The sequence below is a fragment of the Eptatretus burgeri genome, chromosome 3 (genome assembly GCF_056783735.1).
Source record: "Eptatretus burgeri isolate ZD-2024b chromosome 3, Ebu_testis_v1, whole genome shotgun sequence".
In the NCBI taxonomy this organism is placed as follows: Eukaryota; Metazoa; Chordata; class Myxini; order Myxiniformes; family Myxinidae; genus Eptatretus; species Eptatretus burgeri.
Window position 1 is genome coordinate 145,274,534 of NC_140963.1, and position 23,287 is coordinate 145,297,820.

At 42.7% G+C, this 23,287-nt stretch overlaps 1 protein-coding gene across 4 annotated transcripts in view; it reads left to right on the forward strand.

Moving 5' to 3' along the window:
* LOC147031219 (uncharacterized) overlaps nt 1–23,287 on the forward strand; it is a 196,862-nt gene that overhangs the window by 109,098 nt on the left and 64,477 nt on the right. For all 4 annotated transcript variants that reach the window (XM_085876073.1, XM_085876071.1, XM_085876074.1 and 1 more), the window contains exon 8: nt 7,980–8,209. In XM_085876073.1, coding sequence (XP_085732199.1) covers nt 7,980–8,209 — 230 coding nt within the window. The remainder of the gene's footprint in view (nt 1–7,979; nt 8,210–23,287) is intronic.

The window sequence follows — 23,287 nt, forward strand, 5'->3', positions numbered from 1 at the left end:
CAATCGTACGAAAGGAGATGCTTCAGCACAATGTTATCTCTGCAGAAGCTGGGCCTGAAGAAAATGTGGATTGCCTTTGGTCAAGGAAGACATTCACGGTGGATTCCTGTACATGAGCTTGTCATCAATATTGGACCAGGAAGAGCCCATGGAATGCCATTCTTTCATTCATTTACTGGATGTGATGTTGTCTTTGCCTTCCGTGGGAAAGGGAAAAAATCTGCATGGCAAATATGGAATGTTTGTAGTGAGGTTACGAGCACATTCATCAAATTGAGCCAGAAACCAACTGAGTTTGATGATGATGACCTGCACCACCTAGAGAGGTTTGTGGTGCTCATGTATGACCGATCTAGTGCAACCATACATGTTAATGATGCCAGATTAGACCTCTTTGCACACAAACAAAGGTCTTATGATGTTATACCACCAACTCAAGCTGCACTGAAGGAACATTCAAAACGAGCAGCTTATCAAGCAGGATGCATCTGGGGTCAGGCAACAATCCGCCAGCCAGAAGAGCACAGTCCCAGTGACTGGGGTTGGAACAAACAAGATGGTATCTGGAGGATATGCTGGACTATCCGTCCTTCCATTGCAACCAGCTGCCAGCAGCTGACCAAGTGTGGATGCAAAAAAGAATGCGGTGGAAGATGTAAGTGTTTTCGGTGTGGCTTGAGCTGCACAGCACTCGGCAGTTGCACGTGTCTGGAGTAGCAAGAAAGGACAATGACTCTAGTTACTTGATGCACATTGTGCATGATTTTTTTTCCCAGTTTAGAGACACTGTGCACCCAATTACACATTACATAATGGCAAAGGAGCTGTTTTTGTCCTTGTATTTACATGTATGGAACTAGTCAGTGATTGATCCCGTCCAAATGGCATTAACCAAAGCATATGTTACAAGATTCCATCCAGAAACTTTGAAAAGATACTGTTTTAGTTATCTTTTCATTTAATATTTTTCCTGGCCAAAATGAGTTCAGCTGTATGTTCAGCAAGTTAAATTGTGTGTTCGGCAAGGTTTAATGGTTTGAATGAAAATTGGAAGATTTTGTTCAACTTTAAATGATTATGCATTTTCATTTTAATGTGTGTTTTTGTATTGAAACAGTGAAAGATGAATAAATCATCTGTCATATTGAAATTTAAATGGATCCTGTGTATGTTTTGAAAGATTTCAAGGATTCAATGTTAATTCCAAATGTTAACATAGATCGCTACTCCACCCTCAGTGGTATAATCGATGAACTTTTTAATACATTGACTTAAAAAAAAAGTTTAGTGATACAAGGAGGTCTCTTGGATGATAATTAATGACAAAATCTTGAGTTTTGGGTCGGAAATTTGGCGGCCATCTTGGATTTTCACTTGGCTCATCGACTAAATTTGAAGTGTCCCAATGTGAATGTTTTTGCCAAGTTTCATGCTTGTATCATCATTTGAACGATTTTTCCATTATTTCCTCGACTATAATGAGTTGGTGATTTATTTGTATTGATTGTCTTTTTTTTTTTTTCGAAAGAGGAAAAGAAAAATTAGAAAGTCAAGGAGTTCACCCAGGTTAAACAAAAGAATACATGTTGGTCTGAAGTTGAATGCAGCACAATTGCTCGCAGAAGCCTGGAACAATAGGCCAGAGAGAAAAATAACAAAAACATTCGATCGGATATGACCACAAAGGGAGGATAAACTTGGGAATATGTTAAAAACACAACTAACACCGCAGGGATGGAATGACAACAGAAAGGCAGGACCGATCTTTGTGTGGGAATCTTAGGTTTGATGAGCTTTCTTGGAACAGGTAAAACTCAACATCCATGACCAGACACGGAAGCGTAACAAGGGATGAAACACATAGATGGACGTAGAAGTAATGGAATTGTCCCATGATTGATGTCAGGATATCTGACATTTGTACTTGTCCCAAGATTGATGTTTGGATATCTGATATTTGGACTTGTCCAATGATTGATATTTCTACTTGTCCCATGATTGGTGAAATGATATCTGACATTTGTACTTGTCCCATTATTTATGTGAGGATATCTGATATTTGTACTTGTCCCATGATTGATATTTCTACTTGTCCCATGATTGGTGAAATGATATCTGACATTTGTACTTGTCCCATGATTGATGGAAGGATATTTGTACTTGTCCCATGATTGATGTCAGGATATTTGTACTTGTCCCATGATTGATAAAATGATATACGACATTTGTACTTGTCCCATGAGTGATGTAATGATATTTGTACTTGTCCCATGATTGATGTAATGATATTTGTACTTGTCCCATGATTGATGTAATGATATTTGTACTTGTCCCATGATTGATGAAATGATATCTGATATTTGTACTTGTCCCACGATTGATGTTATGATATCTGATATTTGTACTTGTCCCATGATTGATGAAATGATATCTGATATTTGTACATGTCCCATGATGGATGTAATGATATTTGTACTTTTCTCGTGATTGATGAATTGATATCTGACATTTGTACTTCTCCCATGAGTGATGTAATGATATTTGTACGTGACCCATGATTGATGAAATGATATCTGATATTTGTAATTGTCCCATGATTAATGTCGTGATATCTGATATTTGAACTCGTCCCATGATTGATGTAAGGCTATCTGACATTTGTACTTGTCACATGATTGATGTTAGGATGTCTGATATTTGTACTTGTCCCATGATTGATGAGATGATATTTGTGCTTGTCCCGTGATTAATGAAATGGTGTCTGATATTTTACTTGTCCCACGATTGATGTCATGATATTTGTACTTGTCCCATGATTGATGAAATGATATCTGATATTTGTAATTGTCCCATGATTAATGTCGTGATATCTGATATTTGTAATTGTCCCATGATTAATGTCGTGATATCTGATATTTGTACTCGTCCCATGATTGATGTAAGGATATCTGACATTTGTACTTGTCACATGATTGATGTTAGGATATCTGATATTTGTACTTGTCCCATGATTGATGAGATGATATTTGTGCTTGTCCCATGATTAATGAAATGGTATCTGATATTTTACTTGTCCCACGATTGATGTCATGATATTTGTACTTGTCCCATGATTAATGAAATGACATCTGATATTTGTAATTGTCCCATGATTGATGTAAGGATATCTGACATTTGTACTTGTCCCATGATTGATGTGAGGATATCTGACATTTGTACATGTCCCATGATTGATGTGACAATATCTGATATTTGCACTTGTCCCATGATTGATGTGAGGATATCTGACACTTGTACATGTCCCATGATTGATGTAATGATATCTGATATTTGTGCATGTCCCATGATTGATGTAATGATCTGATATTTTTACATGTCCCATGATCGATGTTAGGATATCTGATATTTGTACTTGTCCCATGATTGATGTAATGATGTCTGATATTTGTACATGTCCCATGATTGATGAAATGAAATCTGATATTTGTACTTGTCCCATGATTGATGTAATGATCTGATATTTGTACTTGTCCCATGATTGATGTAAGGATATCTGACATTTGTACCTGTCACATGATTGATGTCAGGATGTCTGATATTTGTACTTGTCCCATGATTGATGAAATGATATTTGTTCTTGTCTCGTGATTAATGAAATGATATCTGATATTTTACTTGTCCCACAATTGATGTCATGATATTTGTACTTGTCCCATGATTAATGTAAGGATATCTGACATTTATACTTGTCCCACGATTGATGTCAGGATATCTGACATTTGCACTTGTCCCATGATTAATGTAAGGATTTTTGATATTTGTACTTGTCCCACGATTGATGTAAGGATATCTGACATTTGTACTTGTCACATGATTGATTTAATGATATCTAATATTTGTACTTGTCCCATGATTGATGTGAGGATATCTGACAATTATAAATGACCCATGATTGATGTGAGGATATCTGACATTTGTACTTGTCCCATGATTGTAATGATATTTGTACTTGTCCCATGATTGAAATGATATCTGATATTTGTACATGTCCCATGATTAATGTAATGATATTTGTACTTGTCTCGTGATTGATGAATTGATATCTGACATTTGCACATGTCCCATGATTAATGTAATGATATTTGTACTTGTCTCGTGATTGATGAATTGATATCTGATATTTGTACATGCCCCATGATTAATGTAATTATATTTGTACTTGTCCCATGATTGAAATGATATCTGATATTTGTACATGTCCCATGATTGATGCAATGATATCTGACATTTGTACTTGTCTCATGATTGATGTAAGGATATCTGATATTTGTACATGTCCCATGATTGATGAAATGATATCTGATATTTGTACATGTCCCATGACTGATGTGAGGATATTTGATATCTGTACTTGTCCCATGATTGATGTAATGATATCTGATATTTGTACATGTCCCATGATTGATGTAATGATAGCTGATATTTGTACATGTCCCATGACTGATGTGAGGATATCTGATATCTGTACTTGTCCCATGATTGATGTAATGATATCTGATATTTGTACATGTCCCATGATTGATGTAATGATATCTGATATTTGTACTTGTCTCATGATTTATGGAAGGATATCTGATATTTGTACATGTCCCATGATTGATGTAATGATATCTGATTCGCATGATTGATGTGGGAATCACTTATCGGTTGATGTGGAATCACATGATACACTTGTAGGTTGTAGGGGGAGGAGGAGGGAGGAGTAGGAGGAGGGGGAGGAGGAGTAATGTGAGTAAAGGACAGCATTGCATCAAGAGTAAGAGGTGACATTAACGAAGGAATAAATGTTAAGATTCTGTATGGGTAGAGATTAGAGATTGTAAAAACAGTAAGATACTGGTAGGATGCTTTTATAGGGCTCTGGGTGTGAAGGAAGAGGAGGAAGGAGGAGAACATGAAGAATTCAAATTGGCACGTGGTAAGGAAGGGTATTAATGATGGGGGATTTTAACTTGCCAGGGATAGATTGGGTCCAAGAACAGGGAAAGGGAAGAGCAGTTGAGGATTTCCTAGTTTTATTCCAAGATTGCTTTTTAACCGAGTTTGGAGATAAGCCCACAAGGGAGAGTGCAGTGTTCGACCTCCTTTTAAGGAACGATCCCAATATGGTGGAGGAGGTGGAGGTCGGGGAGCATTTAGGAGCAAGTGACCATAACATTGTGTGTGCAAAGATTCTGTTCAGGGTTAGAGTTCAGGATAGTGGGGTCAAGCTATTAGATTTCAGGAAGGCAAACTTTGAGGGAATGAGGAGAGAGTTTGGTGATGTCGATTGGGAGAAGCTAACAACAGGACAATCGGCATTATTCTGAGTACATTCCAATGAGGTGTAAAACTAGAAGCAGAAAGAAGAGGTTCTGCATCCGAGGTTGTTAGCTAAGGTGAGGGCTTGTGGAGTGGCTGGTCAGGTAGCTAATTGGATTGCAAACTAGCTTAGTGGTAGGAAGCAAAGAGTGGCTGTGAGTGAGAGGAAGTCTTGCTCGGAGGATGTTAGTAGCGGGGTACCTCAGGGATCAGTATTTGGACCATTACTATTCATTATTTACATCAACGTTTTGGATAGTGGGGTAAAGAGTAAGCTTTCCAAATTTGCAGATGACACAAAGCTTGGAGGTAAGGTGGATAGCAGAGGGGGTGGTGATCAGATTTGGGAAAGTATTCAAACTTGTATAGATTGGGCAAAACATTGACAGAACCTGAGTGAGTGTAAGGTGTTGAGGATGGGAAAGAACAATGAAAATAGAGATTACAGGATGTGAGGGGTAATTTTGGAGTGTGTCACACAGGAGAAGGATCTGGGGGTGGTAATAGATGTGGGAGGTAATCAGGCAGCACAGAGCCAGACAGCTACAGATAGAGCAAATCGGGTTTTAGGTTGTATTCGGAGAGGGATCAATTATAAATCAAAAGATGTGATGTTAACATTGTATAGTAATTTAGTGAGGGCCACATCTAGAATGTTTTGTGCAGTTTTCTTCGCCAGAGTTCCGGAAGGACATAGATGCCACAGAGAGGGTTCAGCGCAGGGCTAGTAGATTGAATCCCGGCCTAGCTTGACTCAGCTATGAGCGGCTGAAGGAGACAGGGCTTTATACACGAGAAAGGAGGCTGTTACGAGGAGATATGATGGAGATGTTTAAGATAATGAAAGGTGGAGATAAATAAGTGCAGTTGAATTATTCAAGAGAGTAGACGGTGTTCGGACCAGGGGTCATCGTCTGAGAGTAAAGAAGAGGAGAGTTAAGATGGTGGTAAGGGAGGGGACTTTCACTCAGAGAGTCGTTAATGCATGGAGTGGTCTCCCTGGAAAGGTAGTGGCATCAGAAACAGGAGATAAGATTAAATTAGAGTGAGATAAGTACCTGGAAGTTATGGAGATAGAGGGGTGTGGGGATGTTGATAGGACTTTGAGGTAGCCTGAGCATTGATAGGTGATTTGTGAATGTGTATGGAGTGTTGGGGTGGGGGTCTCATCAATGGATGTTGTGTGGTTGAAGTTGTGTGGTTTTTAACCAAGCCCATGCCCCCTCCCCTGGTGGGGGGGGGGATGCAAAAACTTAAAATAATAAAAAAACTAATAATACCACAAAAACACATAATAATAATAATAATAATAATAATAATAATAATAATAATAATTTTTTTTTTAGGTCATCTCTCCAATAAAACCAGTCTCGATGTCCGTCCGTCCGTACGTCCCCATTTTTTTCTTCCGATTTTCTTGCTATTTGGTATGTGGGTAGATGTCGAAGAGAGATGCACGACGGTATGACCTTTGACCCGATTGAAGGTCAAGGTCACTCCAAAGTTGCGAAATCATCCATTTTCAAAATCGATCTCCTCCGCCGTTTATGATCGATCTTCGAAATTCCTTCGGATTCTGATAATATGGAACAATATCTAAATTTGGTCGGGCCGGTTTTTTGAAATTCCTCCTGGTTATCGAGTCACGTGTCTTCAAAGTTGGAAAAATCGTCGATGTGACACGGTCAAAAAAAAAATTCGCCCGATCTTGATGAAACTTGGTATGGAGGTAGGGGTCGATGAGTGATGCACGACGGTTTGACTTTAGACCTGATTGAAGGTCAAGGTCAAGGCCACTCCAAAGTTGCAAAATCATTCATTTTCAAAATCTATCTCCTCCGCCGTTTGTGATCCGATCTTGGAAATTTCTTCGGATTCTGATAATATGGAACAATATCTAAATTTGTTCGGGCCGGTTTTTAAAAATTCGTCCTGGTTATCGAGTCACGTGTCTTCAAAGTTGGAAAAACCGTTGGAAAAATATCATCCGCCATTTATGACTCAGAAATGCGGTTTGATTTCTGAGGTCCGGTTTCTATCCTTTTGAAGACACATTGATCATAAATGTTCCAAATCGACCATTTTCAAAATCTATCTCCGGATAACTCAGAAATGTAGTTTGATTTCTGAGGTTTTCTATCCTTTTTTACTCCTGGGCTTTCGTCTGGACGTTGAACCAAAAGATAAGCCGATCAGAGATCCACATCACAGAGCTTCAGAGATGACCGTCACCCCCAACTGGGGGTAATTTTTTTACATTTGCTCTCCCTGGTCTGTCTGAAGAGCGAAGAGTTTAAAACATGTTTTCAATGTATCTGTACTTGTGTAAATTTTGTTGTTGTTGTTTACCTCCAATGTAATTAACGTTTTCTGATTCATTTTCCAACGATGTTTGAAATTGCACTTTGCTGTTACTTCATCATTGGTGACTTGAAAATAGCGATTTAATGTTCTGAACACTCACTTATCGTGCTGTCCCAACAAGCGCCAGCATTCCTCCACAACAATGATGCCCTTTATAATTCACACTTTGAACTTTACATAAAATGCTGTCCATCTATCATGTTTGTGCATGTGCGAACATACAGCAGAGTGTGTGGGACGTGCTGCTGTCACAGGTATGCACCTCGGAACGTGAGTGGCAGGCCTTGGATGGAGAGCGATCTCTGCTATCGGCGGCATTGTTGGAAGAGCGTTCCATTGCTGAGGATCTGCATTCCCACGATGAGAAGGCTCAAGAGGAATGTCAGAAGCTCAACCAGTTGCGACAAGAGGCATTGCCGGTGAAGGAGGATCTGGGACATCGTTACCAACAACTCCTAACGTTGCTGCCACAGGAAGCACATGGGTATGCTGTTCAGCAACTGGATACCTTTTCATCAGAAACACGATGTCATCATTCTGTTTATGTTTTTCAAAATTACCGCTAATCACCGAACGCATCCTTTTGCAAGGTATTGCACTTAAATGGCAGTGATGTGGGACTCGAGCCCATTTTTTGAAGGACCTGGACTCTGACTCGGATTAGACTGTTCAGGACTCAGGTAGTAAGTGAGGACTTGGCCGATTCTGTCAAAATTTAGCGTAGTTATTGCTCATTTCAAACCAAAAGTTTGTTGCATTATCATCCTGAAATGAAGTTCTCGCATGCGCATATGCATCTTGCACGTGCAAGTTCAAGATGTGTGATTGTCGAGCTATAATTTATAACACATGCACATCGTACAAAGCCCTCATATCGCAATGCCAAATTGTAATGTGTGTTGTGAGTACACTGGACACTGTGTAGCCCGTTTCTTCACCCACAGGACCCAATGTCAGCGATGTGCTGTTGCTTGTATGATACGATCAAGGATCGAGTATCCCGCGCGATTATATTGTGGCATATATACATGGCTGGCCAGCCAATCCCACTTCACCATCCTGAAAGGGGTATTATTAGCATGTCCCCCGCGCAGCGGAATACAGAGTTGTGCAATCCCATGTGTGTTCGTGTTCGTGACGTGTCCGTGTCCGTGTCCAGACCGTAAATTTTTTTTTTCCAATTCGAGCTTTTGTCATTAACTTTTCAACAAAGCTTTATTATGAGAATATGGAGAAGACAAATTAATAATTTTGTCAACAGATCAACGGTACCATTTAGCATTAGGAAGAAGAAGAAGTCCGAGTGCAAAGCGGACGGGCTCCTTCAAATCCACCCAAAACCCACCTCCTTCAAATTCCCTGCTTTCCTTCCTGAAAGTCCCTGTAATGTCCATCTTGTATTCCCCATGTTCCCCACCCCATCCCTCTCCCTTCCACAGATCTCCTAATGTCTCTGTTCCCCACTGTTTGGGTCCTCCCACTCCCACCCCTCTTGTCTCATGCCCCCCTTGATGTGCGTTGTGTGTTAGCTCTCATACGAGCCTCGACAAGGTATGCAAAAAGAAAAGGCTCGCATGGTAACGCCTGCATTGAACCTTGCAGGAGCTACGGTTCCCTGGGGAGGGGAGGGAGGGAGGTGGGGTGGTCTTTGTTTCGGTAATTCAGTTAGATGGAGCAATTGCATTGGAAGGTTAGGATTAAATAGAGTTGTTTGGTCCGTGGACATGTAGGAGACATCTCAATGTAATTTAGTAGGGAAACTGTGAGCTTAAGTGTGACGTATCATCACATTGGGGGTAGTGTGGTGTTAATTAGATGGGGATTTGGGATAAGCTCCCCCAGTATGTCATTGCCCCTATGACCTATTCTTACATTTATGCATTTACAAGCAAGCCAGACGGGCCGAGCAGGCAGAGGACCCCGCCTTCCTTGGTTTTGTGCGAGCAAGCCACGCCCCGGAGGTAGAACGGTTATTCAGTGTGACATGGAGGAGAGAAGCGAAGACGTTGGTGGCTTTGTTGGATCAGTTTGGTGTAGGGCCGCACGCGGTCGAGAGAGAACGGGGCGAGAAGATGGCCTGTAAGAACAGGGCTTTACGACTGGCTTTCCTTCAATGCATGAATAAGATGGCATGATTCTCGTATTCGTGCTGACTAATTACCTCGCGTACTGAGCAAGATGCAGGCCATTGACTCTTGGCTGGTCATGAGAGATGGATCCCGAAGTCTCGTGTACGTCACCGAAGGGGACAGTGCCATTATAAAAAGCAGCAGATCGGTGAGGACGATCGAAGCACAAAGAAGCTGCTTGGGGTCCATGAACCTTGGTGTTGAATACCGCTCACAAATTGCCCGACGTATGTGTTTCTCGCTGTGAGAACGGCTTGGCATCATTTTTTTGGGTGCGTCTACACATGCAGGACGAAGCGCCTCGATTCCACGTTCCACAAAGACCATCTCTGGACGAAGCCAAGTGCCAGAATAAAGGAAGGATTTTGTTTCCCCTTGTCTGTATTTAGGTCTGTGTGTTGAAGCGACTCAACTTTAGGTTTCATTTATCTCACGATTATTATTATTATTATTATTATTATTATTATTATTATTATTATTATATCTAAGTTATTGTCCTTTTGTCAGGTCAGGTCAGATTAGATCTGTGACTTGCTACTAGTACCATGTAAACCTGCACGAACCTGTTCCATGGTTGGGTTGGTGGTGACTAAACCGTCTCCCACACCAAGTTTCTTGGTGAAGAGGGTGCATGATATGAAGAAGGATGAAGAACAAAACCTGTCAAAGGGCGGAGGAGCTCCTTGTGAACCAACGGCCATCCATATCTCGTCCCCAACTGTGTCTGTGAACGTCTTCCTGCAGTTGGGTTCCTTTTTATTATGAGGTTCGTGGCAAGATTTGCACTCCGGCCACCGTAAACCCCTTCATTCCGCAAAACATTTTAAAGGCTTTAAAAAATCTGAAAACCCACTCCATAGGAGTCCCTCCTGTGCAGCTTCCCTCCGCTGGGCAGCTCACCGGATGACGGGATGAGGACAAAGCTTTCGGGACCCCCAATCATTGATGATAAGAGGGAAACCACGGAGTAACCTTCCCGGGTTAGATTGCGGCAGTGTGTGTCGGGGTGGTGCTGGGGTGTCATCCACCAGATGGCGGTCTCCTTGGGGTAACCTGAGGCGGTCCCTTCGGGTAGTGCCTGGAATGTCCTATCCCTAAGAGAGGATGATCACCTGTCTCTGTTATCATCTGAGCTCAAGCGTTTGGACATCGGTATTGCAGCACTCTCGGAGACCGGATTGCGGAGAGATCATGGTAGGTGGTTACACCTGATATTGGTCTGGTCGCTCTGATGGTTACCATTGCCAAGGAGTTGCTGTTGCGGTGTCCAATAAGCTGACTCCAATGTTAATTGAGGTAACACTGGTCAAAGAGCATTATTATGAATCCAAAGATTTGTCACTCCTTGGGTGTCATTTCCCTGGTCTCTGTGTATGCTCCGACTGAGGCGAGTGATCTCACTATGAAGGATGCATTCTATACCACGCTCGAGTCTGTTGTTGTTCTGTGCCCCACGCGAGATACTCTTCCAGTCTTGGGGGATTTCAATGCATCGACTGGAACTGATGGGGATGGTTATGAGACATATGCTGGTCCCCATGGGTCTGGAGCTGTGAACCAGAAAAGCGCCAAGTTCCTTGACTTTGCAAGAAGTCATGGACTTAGTGTGGCTGTTTCATGCGTTCAGTGCCCACAAGCTCATTGCTGGACTTGGTATCCCAACGCTGGTAGTGTGGCAATAGAGATTGACCATGTGCTCGTTGATGGTCACTGGAGGATGATCCAGAACTGCAAAGTCTACCGGAGTGCTCAGTTCTTTCAATGCTGACCACATTTTGTTGTAGCAACTCTGAAGTTGCAGCTTTAATCCATCAGAATGGTACCATCCCAGCCGAGGCTGGATGTTGGCAAGCTCAAGGATGAGAGGGTCGCTGAGGAGTTTGTGAACAGGCAGAGTGGTAATTTGGGGGGGGGGGTCCTGGTGCTCTGGGGGATCCTGAAGAGTTGTGGAGTGCCTTCAAGACCATCATCCTTGATGTTGCTGGTGGACGTCTTGGAACTCACTGGCGGGAGAAGAAGAATTTTGTCTCTCAAGGGACATTGGATACCATTGACCAGAGTCGCAGGGCCAGGCTGGATGGCAGAGCTGATCTGTTCAGGGAGCTGAGACGTAAAACTGCACTTGCACTAAGGGTGGACAAGAAGCCCGATGTGCGAGTAGAGTGCTGTGAGATGTGGTGGTACCATATCTAACTTATTTCCAGTTATTACTGGAGTTTGTCAGGGGTGTGTCCTGGCCCCCACACTTTCCAGCACTTGTAAGGACTGGATTCTGGGGAAGATGTTGGAAAGATCAAGCTGCAGTGCATTTTTTTGTGAATGTCAAGATCTCTGACCGTGATTTTGCAGATGGTGCAGTCATCTTTGTGGAGACTTTAGATATCCTTTTGGGTTCCCTCGAGGTGTTGAATGAAGAGTCGGAGTCGCTGGATTAGGCGTTTCCTTTGTCAAAACTAAGATCCAGGCTTTCAATGACATCTTGGATGCTGCTATCTTGTCTGTACCTGTTTATGGTGAGGATGTTGAGGTCATGGAGAGATTCACTTGGCAGTGATATTCATGTCTCTGCTGGCTGTGAGCCAGAGGTCAATATATGTCTGGGTCGGGCCTGGGGAGTCGTGCATTCACTTGATCGTGGGGTATAGCACTGCCAGTACCTGTGCGGGAGGAAGAAAGTCTGAGTCTTCAGGTCCTTGGTGCTTCCAGTTTTGTTCTATGGATGTGAGACTTAGACTCTGACCAGGGATCTCAGACAGAGACTTAATTCCTTTGGTACCAAATCTCTTTGGAGAATCCTTGGCTATCGCTGATCGGACTTTGTGTCCAACGAGCGCTTGCTGAGAGAGACTCAAATTAGATTTGTTCCCTGCATCGTCCGTGAGCATCAGCTGTGGCTGTATGGACATGTGGCTCATTTTCCTGATGCTGATCCTGCTCACCAGATTCTCTCAGCGAGGGAACCTCGTGAGTCGAGGAGGCCAATGGGCTGACTACGTGCCTCGTGGTTGCAGCAGGTTGATCAGCATCTCAAGGAGATGGGGATGGGCCAGGCATCTGCCTGGGGGATGGCCAGACGGAGGCCCCTGGAGTACCGGTGGAAAGTGGCTCAGCTACATGCTGCTCCGGCACATGCTCCCATACCATACCTGACCTGACCTTGCCCCCAGGGTTTTGTTGATTAGGTGAGAGCTAATTGGCTATTCCCTCCATTCACAGGTGAGAGATATGGGTGGGTCTTTCTTTATTATTTATATATTGACTGTCTTTGACATTTGCACGTGGTGCATGCTTGGGAGCCGCATTGGTATGCATTACTGTCTGTGCTGTTGCTGATTCGCCAATAGCGATGAAACCAGTCCGGCAGCTGAGGGGGTGTGGAGCATTGGGATTCTCATGTGTTTCCTATGTGTGAATGTCTTTGCAGCTGTGGAGGAACTCTGGGAAGGGTTTGAAACGGCAAAGCGCTTACCTTGTAGAGGCTTTCTTGGGTTGCTTCATGCAGCTTCTTTGGCTCGAGGAGTGTGGGAGGTGTCAGATATACATGTGTGTATGAATATATATATATATATATATATATATATATATATATATATATATATATATATATATATATATATATATATATATATATATATATATATATATATATATATATATATAATACATCATGTGTATATCTTTATGGATGTTTGTACACCACCAGTCAGAAGTTTTAGAACACCCCCACTTTTCCAGTTTTTACTGTAGTTTAAGCAGTTTAATGTTTCAATGTACTCTGGAATTAAAGCATAGAACAAATATTCAATTGCAGATAAAAAATAAATCATGGAATCGTTTTGTTGAACAAAATTGAATCTAAATTTTTGACATCAAAGTAGCCACATTTGCAGGTATGACAGCCGAACATACTCGTGGCATTCTTTCTGGAATGGAAATCAAATATTGTTCGGAAAGTTCTTCCCAACACTGTTGCAGAAGTTCCCACAAATGTGTTGCACTTGTAGGTTGCTTTGCTTCACCCTTCTGTCCAGTTCATCCCAAACCAGCTCGATGGGGTTTAAGTCTGGAAACTGTGCTGGCCATTCCATGATTTGAAGCCTACCGTCTTGTTCTTTTCTTCTTAGGTAGTTCTGACATAGCCTGGAGGTATGTTTTGGGTTGTTATCTTGCTGTAGGGTGAACCCTTGACCAATTATGTGTAGACCAGAGGATATTGCATGGCGCTGCAAAATGCTGTGGTAGCCCTTTTGGTTCAGAGTGCCAGTCACTCTGTGCAAGTCGCAGACTCTGGATCGAGCAAAAGAGCCCCAGATCATCATGCTTTCTCCTCCATGTTTGACAGTTGGTGTCACACACTGAGGAAACATCTTTTCGCCTCCTCGATGACGTACAAAAACCCTGAGTGATGAACTGAAGATTTCAAATTTTGATTCATCGGTCCATAAGACCTTCTTCCAGTTTGCAGTGGTTCACTGGCGGTGCTTCATGGCCCAGGCAAGCCTCTTTTTTATTTTGCCATCTTGGCAATGGCTTTCTTACTGCCACTCAACCTGTCAAACCTGCAGCTCGAAGTGTTCTCTTCACAGTTGAAACGGAGACTTCCTTACTTCGACCAGTGTTAAGCTGTGCTTGAAGCTGCTGTCCTGTGAGCCGCCCATCACGCAAGCTGTTGACTCTCAGAAACTTGTCTTCTGATTGTGTTGAGGCTTTGGGTCTGCCAGACCTCTTCCTGTCAGAGTGTTCTCCAGTTTCCAACTGCCTTTTGATGGTGTAGGAAACTGTACTCACTGACATCTTGGCTTCCTTTGCAATTTCTCAAAAGGAAAGACCTACACTTTTAATGGTCTGTCTGTCTTCCTTTGTTAGTTGTCTTTTTCTCACCATTATGATCACAATATACTACTTCCTGCAGTGCAATATTGTCCAAATAATGCTTCAGAGGGTGTAGCAACACAATCTGTTCCAACACGTCTGTTATGCAGACAGAGGGTTTGTAACTAATCAACAAAAGTTGGGACAGCTGCAGGAATTGTTCGCATCAATTTTCAAGGCTTAATTTACTTACATTGCTGCAGAACAGCTGCAGTTGCGAACCCATTACTTGTTCCCTGAAAAGGGCCTTTTTTAACAACTCTGAAATTTACATTATTTTTCAGGTTTTGGTAACCTAAACTTTTCTTTTTAACTTTTGGCAGTTCACTGCTTAGCTTTGTACCATTTCAGGTTTTTCACTGGATTTGAATTGCTTAAATTTCAGTAAAAACTGTGTATGTATATCAAAACATGTGGAGTGTGACGACCACTCCCCTGATCTCCATTGGACTTTGTCCTCCACCAAAGCGTCACGTCCAATCTGGAGGCCTCTGTCCAGTGACTGTGAAACAGACTAAGATTACACGGTCAACATCAGTCAGACATCAAACAGAGCCACCTACCTGGGTTTTGGGCTTGATTGTTTGCCCTCATCAGGATGGGAAACTGAAAAGTATCTCACGAATGATGAACACATTCATCATTTAAACATCAGACACACCTTCTGATTGTTATGGTGAGCACTGCCACGGATTATGTCTGGCACTGTAATTCCACATAATCCTCAAAGAACTTCTGTCTGTCTGCCACCCAGACATTGTTCCCGCTTTTGCAAACCATTCAACCAGAAGGCACGTGATGCGATCGGTGTGTAAATCGGAACATATGGCATGTGATGAGCACTCCCCCGATCTCCACTGGACATAGTCCAAACCAAAGTGTCTCCTCCAATCCAGAGGCTTCGGCTCGGCGACTCTGTCAAACAGACAAATATTATCTGGTACCTCAAAACTATGGACCTGTTTGTTCCTCATCTAGTCCCTAATCAATGTGTCCAACACCTTCCCCACAACTGAAGTCAAACTATTTAAATATCTACAAACAATTAATGGTTGTCAGCATGGGTTTAGCCATCTCAGGTAGTTCCTGTTGTTTAGTTCCTGTTGTTTGGTAGTTTAGCCAAAGGTAGTTCCTGTTTCACAAATCTTTTGGAGTTCTCTGAAGCAGTTTCTGATTGGGTGGATGAGGGAATGGCAGTGGACATAGCATATCTAGACCTTTAGAAGGCATTTGATGAGGTTCCATGTCAGAGGTTGTTAGACAAGGTGAGGGCTTGTGGAGTGGCTGGTCAATCAGCTAATTAGATTTCAAACTGGCTTAGTGATGGGAAGCAAAGAGTGGCTGTGAGGATGTTTTGCTGGGAGGATGTAAGTCGTGGGGTACCTCAGGATCATTAGATCAATACTCAGACCATTACTATTCATTATTTACATCAATGATTTGGATCGTGGGGTGAAGAGTAGGCTTTCAAATTAGCAGATGACACAAAAGCTTGGAGGTAAGGTCGATAGCAGAAGGAGTGGTGATTAGATTCAGCAAAGTATTGATACTTGTGTCGATTGGGCAAAAGATTGGCAGATGTAATTTAACCTGAGCAAGTGTAAGGTGTTGTGGATGGGAAAGAACAATGAATATAGAGATGACATGATGCAAGGGGTAATTTTGGAGCGTGTCACACAGGAGAAGGATCTGGGGGTGGTAATATATATGGCAGATAAGCAGGCAGCACAGTGCCAGGTAGTTTTAGGTAAAGCAAATGGGGTTTTAGGTTGTATTTGGAGGGGGATCATTTATAAATCAAAAGAGGTGGTGTTAACATTGTACAGGAATTCGTGAGGGCCACATCGAGAATATTGCGTGCAATTTTCGTCACCAGAACACAGCTGCCATAGAGAGGGTTCAGTGCAGGGCTACTCGATTGATTCGGGGCCCAACTCGACTCAGCTCTGAGGAGCATCTGAAGGAGATGGGCTTTATACATTAGAAAGGAGGTGGTGGTGAGATATGATCGAGATGTTCAAGATAATGAAATGTATCGATAAAATATGTGCAGATGAATTATTCAGCAGAGAAGACAGTGATAGGAGAAGGGGCCATAGCCTGAGATGAAAGAAGTGGAGAGTTAAGACCATAGTAAGGCAGGGGTCTATTACTCAGAGAGTAGTTCATGCATGGAATGGTCTCCCTGGAAAGGTAGTGGCAGCAGAAACAGTCAATATGTTTAAATTAGAATTAGATAGGTAACTGGAAGTTATGGAGATAGAGGGGTATAGGGATGTTGGCAGGACTTTGAGGTAGCTTGAGCATTGATGGGTGATTGTGTGCATGTGTACGGACTGCTGTTGATGGGGGTCTCATCAAGGGTTGTTTTGTGGTTTTTAACCAACTCCATGCCCCCTCTCCTTGACGGGGGAAAAAATACGTGTAATGAAAAATACAAAAACTTTATTTAAAAATCCCACAAAAGCACTTTAAAAAAAAATTAAAAAATTGCATTTTCTTTTTTTGATCTTGTGTTGATAAATTCCTGTGGTGTTGGTGTGATGCAGACATGATGGGCATGTTTTTTTTCACAAGTTTTCAACTCACTCCATCCAGCGGTTCAGGAGTGCATTGACAATGAACAAACAAACAGGATTATATTTAATATGATAAATGACCCATTTCTATGATGTCTCTGGTTTTCATGTTGAGAATTGGGTCATTTTATTTTGACTTGTAATACCTTCTCACACCACCCAGAACCTCGCAGGGTTATAAAATTAATTACGATTTCCGAAAAGCTCCCCTCCCCCCCCCCCCACCCGCTCCAATACAAACCACCAGTTTTCAACTCATTCCATGCGACAGTTCAGGAATGAATCCAAGTCAAAGAAACACACAAACACCAACTCACAAACACATATACAAATAGAACAGCACTCGGTGGAGCACATATCTCTGCCAGGATGAACAGTTTACGTTTTGTATCCCATTGATAGACCGGATCAGTATCTGGACCTGAACCAAGGTCGAATCAGCTTATTCTTGTCACTTAACTCATCCACCAAATTTTATCATTATCTGTGTCCAACTTTTTGAAATATCGTGCTATATTTCGTTTTTGGTGCTCTCAATGATGAATAATCATTTATAAAATTAGAGAGTTCATGGAACATGATACCTTGTGCATTGTTCTAATATACGCAGTACTTTACTTCAATTTTAATAAAAAAAATGATTTTTACGATTGTGAACCAAAAATGCAGAAGTTTAGTGCTATTGAAATAGTCTAGAAGCAGTCCGAAATACGACCTTGTAAACCACTCCCATTGAACCTTTATTACTGCTGAAGAAATTCTCGAGTCCTCCTGTACATTTGAGTGATTTATTTAACAAACAAACATCAACAAATACAAACAACCATATTCATATGTGCATATGGAGAAATCCAGAATCCAGAGAAATGTCTTCCTCCAGATTCGAAAATACATGAAGATTTAAGTTCTTTATATAGGATCCAGTGAGGCGTAGTTCTTTTTTATTTCCAAACGCTGGCGCTAACAATTTATCGGTTCTTGGTATTACCAGGTAGAGATCATTTTCAATGTTTGTGCAGCAGTCAGCTTAATTGTAGGATTGTAGGATTGTAGCATATTTATCAAACCCAGATGTGTAAATTCTTTCCCAGCACAGAATGACGTCAAGACTGCAACCCTTTGGGTGCATTGATGGATCACATACAATTCTATGGTCTGGAAAAGGAAAAGTCCGGCAGCTTTTTAACAGGCTGGGGAATAATATATTAATCTGAAGCAATCAAAACTTGGTGAACACATCTGGATATTTCTTGAGACTAACATTCCAGTTGAGCTGAAAGAATATCTCCAATCAAGCTTGCTGGTGCCTTCTATTAATCATTTCATAAATATCCCTTCATGAGAAGGATAGATTTAAATGATAGGCAATTATTTTATACTGAATAATAATTAAAGCTTTCTTGAAAGGTCAGCCTGTTTTGAACTCCTTTACTTGGCAAGTTGATCACCATTCAATGCAGAAAAAAAATATGATTATGTAAATTAAAAGTAGATACATGTTCAAGCACATAGAATTGTAATAATCATGTCATATTTGAGTACATTTTCCATTAAAGGTTTATAACAAAACATTTATTTTTAATAAAGTTAAATTGGCAACATTTTATTATTATTCTATCACCCTCAAACCCATCATGATGATTTTTGGAGAAATTGCACCAACATTACCCTCGCCAGAGGAGAGGGTATTGCATTTGGGTCTGTTTGTCTGTCTGTTTGTTTGTCCACACAGAACATGAGTGTTTTTCTCCACTATCGCTTGTTGGATTGAGAAGAAATTTTCACCATAGGAGTGACTCATCGTGTCGAAGGTTGTAATGATAATTATGACATCATAGGTCATGTGGTGTGGCAGCCATGGTGGAAAAACGGAAAAAATTTTGGACTTCTGTATCTCTGAAACCACACCAAGGAAAAAAATTCAAACTTGCACACGGCAAGTCCTCCTCATGGGGAATAAATGTGTTTTTTTTATAACGTCATTGATGCCTTCGTTGTGACGTCATAATTGCATATATAGAACAGATCGATGTGAATCTTCACACAGATGTTGCCCAACCCATCGGCGTCCAAGATGGTTTAAGAATAATTGATAGGTCACATGGTTTGGCAGCCATCTTGGATTGAAGAAAAATATTAAATAATGTTTCCTCTGGAACTGCTTAATCAATTGAGGTGAAACTTTACAATTATGATATTGCAGTGATGGGGGAATACATATTTTATTTTTCAAGTTGATCGGATGCATGGTCTGGCAGGTATAATTTTTTTTTTGATGTTTTTATTTTTTATTTTTTAAGAAGGCTCACTTGGCTGTGCCTGGATGAGTTTGAGGATACAGGAGTACCAGTTGATATGTAAATCCTATCCAGGTTCCTACTGTTGACTTCATCTTTGCTTTTTGCTTCTTTGGGTTCCTTCTGATTACTCCAATGCATGACTGTACCTATTTGGTCTTCCATGTGATTTGAATTGAATTTATTTTAATCCCATTCTAAGTTCAATTAAATAATGATAAAAACGTCATGTGTCAGGGTCAGGTCAGGAATGGGAGCATGCGCCAGAGCAGCGCGTCGCTGCGTCCACTTTCCGCCGGTACTCCAGGGGCCTCTGTCTAGCTATCCCCCAGGCAGATGCCTGGCCCATCCCTATCTCCTTGTGATGCTGATCAAACTGCTACAACCACGAGGCACATAGTCGGCCCATTGGCCTCCTCCACTCACGAGACTCCCCCACTGAGAGAATCTGGTGAGCAGGATCAGCGTCAGGAAAACGAGCCACATGTCCATACAGCCGCAGCTGACGCTCACGGAATATGAAGGTAACAAATCTCATTTGAGTCTCTCTCAGCAACTGCTCGTTGGACACAAAGTCTGACCCGCGATAGCCAAGGATTCTCCGAAGAGACCTGGTACCAAAGGAATTAAGTCTCCATCTCAAATCCTTTTCCAGAGTCCAAGTCACACATCCATAGAGCAAGACTGGAAGTAATAAGGACCTGAAGACTCGGACTTTCGTCCTCCCGCACAGGACCGGCAGTGCCACACCACATTATCCAGTGATTCCATGACTCGCCAGGCCCGACCCAGACGTCTATTGACCTCTGAATCACAGCCAGCAGAGACAAGAATATCACTGCCAAGGTAAGTGAATCTCTCCATGACCTCAACATCCTCACCACAAACAGGCACAGACAGGACAGCAGCATCCAAGATGTCATTGAAAGCCTGGATCTTCATTTTGACCCAGGAAACCCATAATACCAGCGTCTCCGACTCCTCATTCAGCATCTCGAGGGCCCCCAAAAGGATATCTAAAGTCTCCGCAAAGATGCCTGCATCATCTGCGAAATCAAGGTCAGAGATCTTGAGATTCCCAAACGATGCATCGCAGCTTGATCTCTCCGACCTCCTCCCGAGAATCCAGTCCATACAAGTGCTGAAAAGTGTGGGGGCCAGTATACACCCCTGACAAACTCCAGTAACAACTGGAAATAAGTCAGAGATGGTACAACCACATCTCACAGCGCTCTCAGTACCAGAGTAGAGTTCAGACATCAGATCGATCAGTTGTGGTGGCACCCCATGAAGACCAAGAATCCTACAGAGGGCATCCCGATTCACTGAATCAAATGCTTAACAGAGATCAACATAAGCTGCAAAGCAGCCCCTGCTGAAACTCTCATCTGAGTTGGGAGAGGACCCGAAGAGCTAGGATATGGTCAATCGTTGACCTCTTTGGTGTAAAGCCTGACTGCTCTGGACACCAGTGCTCAAGCAGATGGAGGTGAACCCTATCAAGAATTATCTGAGCAAAGACCCTGCCTGGCACTGAGAGCAGTGTCACCTCTCAGTAGTTGTTGCAGTCTTGGTGATCACCCTTCCATTTCCAGAGAGGGACAACAAGGCCCCTCTTCCAGTCAGTTGGGATGATGCCTGTGTTCCAGACAGTGCACAGAACTGCATGCAACGACACAAGTGCAGCATTTCCACCAGCCTTGAGAAGTTCAGCATAGATGCCACAGATCCCTGGAGCTTTACCCCATTTCAACCAGTTCACCGCAGCCTGTGTTTCCACAAGCGAACGTGGACCACAGTTGATTGGAGGGTCAGCAACAGTTATTGTAACACCCCTGACATCCAACTCGAGAGCTGGTGGATCAGCCTGGTACAACCGCTCAAAGTAACTGGCCCAGCGGGCCTTCACTTCAGACTCCTCTCTCAAGAGCCCACCACCCCCCGCTCCAACTGCAGTTCACCGAGGGATGGGCTTGGATGAACGCAATGTGCAAATTCCCCTGTAAACAGGACGAGAATTACTTGACCATAGTTGATGCTCTACCCCCTCACAGATTCCTCGCACATAGGCCTCCTTGTCCACCCTCAGTGCACGTACAGTTTTACGCTTTGGCTCCCTGAACAGCTCAGCTCTGCCATTCAGCCTGGCCCTGCAACTCTGGTCAATGGTATCCAGTGTCCCTTGAGAGACAACATTCTCCTTCGCCCTTCGGTGAGTTCCAAGACATCCACCGGCACCATCAAGGACGATGATCTTGAAGGCACTACACAACTCTTCAGGACCTCCCAAAGCACCCAGACCACCCAAATCTCTACTCAGCTTGTTCGCAAACTCCTCAGCTGCTCCCTCATCCTTGAGCTTGCCAACATCCAGCCGAGGCTGGGATGGTACCATTCTCCTGGACTTAAGGTGCAACTTCAGATTTGCTACAACAAGCCGGTGGTCAGTATTGAGGAATTGAGCACTCCAGACCCTTCAGTTCTTGATCATCCTCCAGCAACCATCAACAAGGACATGGTCAATCTCCTTTGCCACACCACCAGCGTTGGAATACCAAGTCGAGTGATGAGCCTGTTGGTGCTGAAACCATGAACCACCCACCCTAAGTCCATAACTTCTTGCAAAGTCAAGGAACTTAGTGCTATTCTGGTTCGTAGTTCCAGACCCATGGGGACCAACACATGTCTCATAACCATCCCTATCAGTTCTAATTGATGCATTGAAAACCCCATTGAATAGAAGAGTATCTTGTTTTGGGGCACGAATCAACCACAGACATCACATCATCGAAGAGATCACTCGCTTCAGTCGGAGCATATTCGGAGACCAGGGAAATGACACCTAAGGAGTGACGAATCCTTAGTCTCATAATGCGCTCGTTGACCGGCGTTACCTCAATTATCATTGGAGTCAGGTTATTGGACACAGCTACAGCAACTCCTTGAGTATGGTAACCATCAGAGTGACCAGACCAATAGTAGGTGTAACCACCCACCATTATCTCGCCGCAATCTGGTCTCCCAACCTCAGAGAGAGCTGCAATACCGATGTCCAAACGCTTGAGCTCAGATGGTGACAGAGACAGGTGATCATCCTCTCTTTGGGATAGGACATTCCAGGCACCCACCGGAACGGTGGGTACGTTCTAAAGTAAAGGATACGTACGTTCCAGTAGTACATAATACATGACTTTTGAAATGATGCAATTCACCCCAGAATGCTCGACGTGCATACGCAGAAACCCCCTAGCAACCCAGGACATAATGGTAACCAAATGTATATAGTGTGTGTGTGAGATAAAGATTGTTACCTAAAATGCTCACAAAGATTCTAAAAGAAGCCAAAAATACCTGAAAACATACTGACAAGAAAGGGGTGGGCCTCTGCACAGATGGAGAACTTATGAACTCGCACAAAAAAACTGATAGCTTGCAGCTCCCCATAGTTCTGTAGCATCCTCTCTTACATCCCTTCTGTTCTGCCTGTCGGCCTCCTTGTTGAGTTAGGTGCTGGTACATCATTTCTGTGAGGATTCCCGTTAGACGTTTGTAGACATGTTATTGTTATTAGTCTACACTTGTGGCCTATACTTGTGAAGTAGTTGCGTTTCTTCATATTTTGGGATGAGGAAGGCGTTCCCTTCTGTGGGTCATTCATTGGGTGTGCGTGCGCGCGTTAATGGTT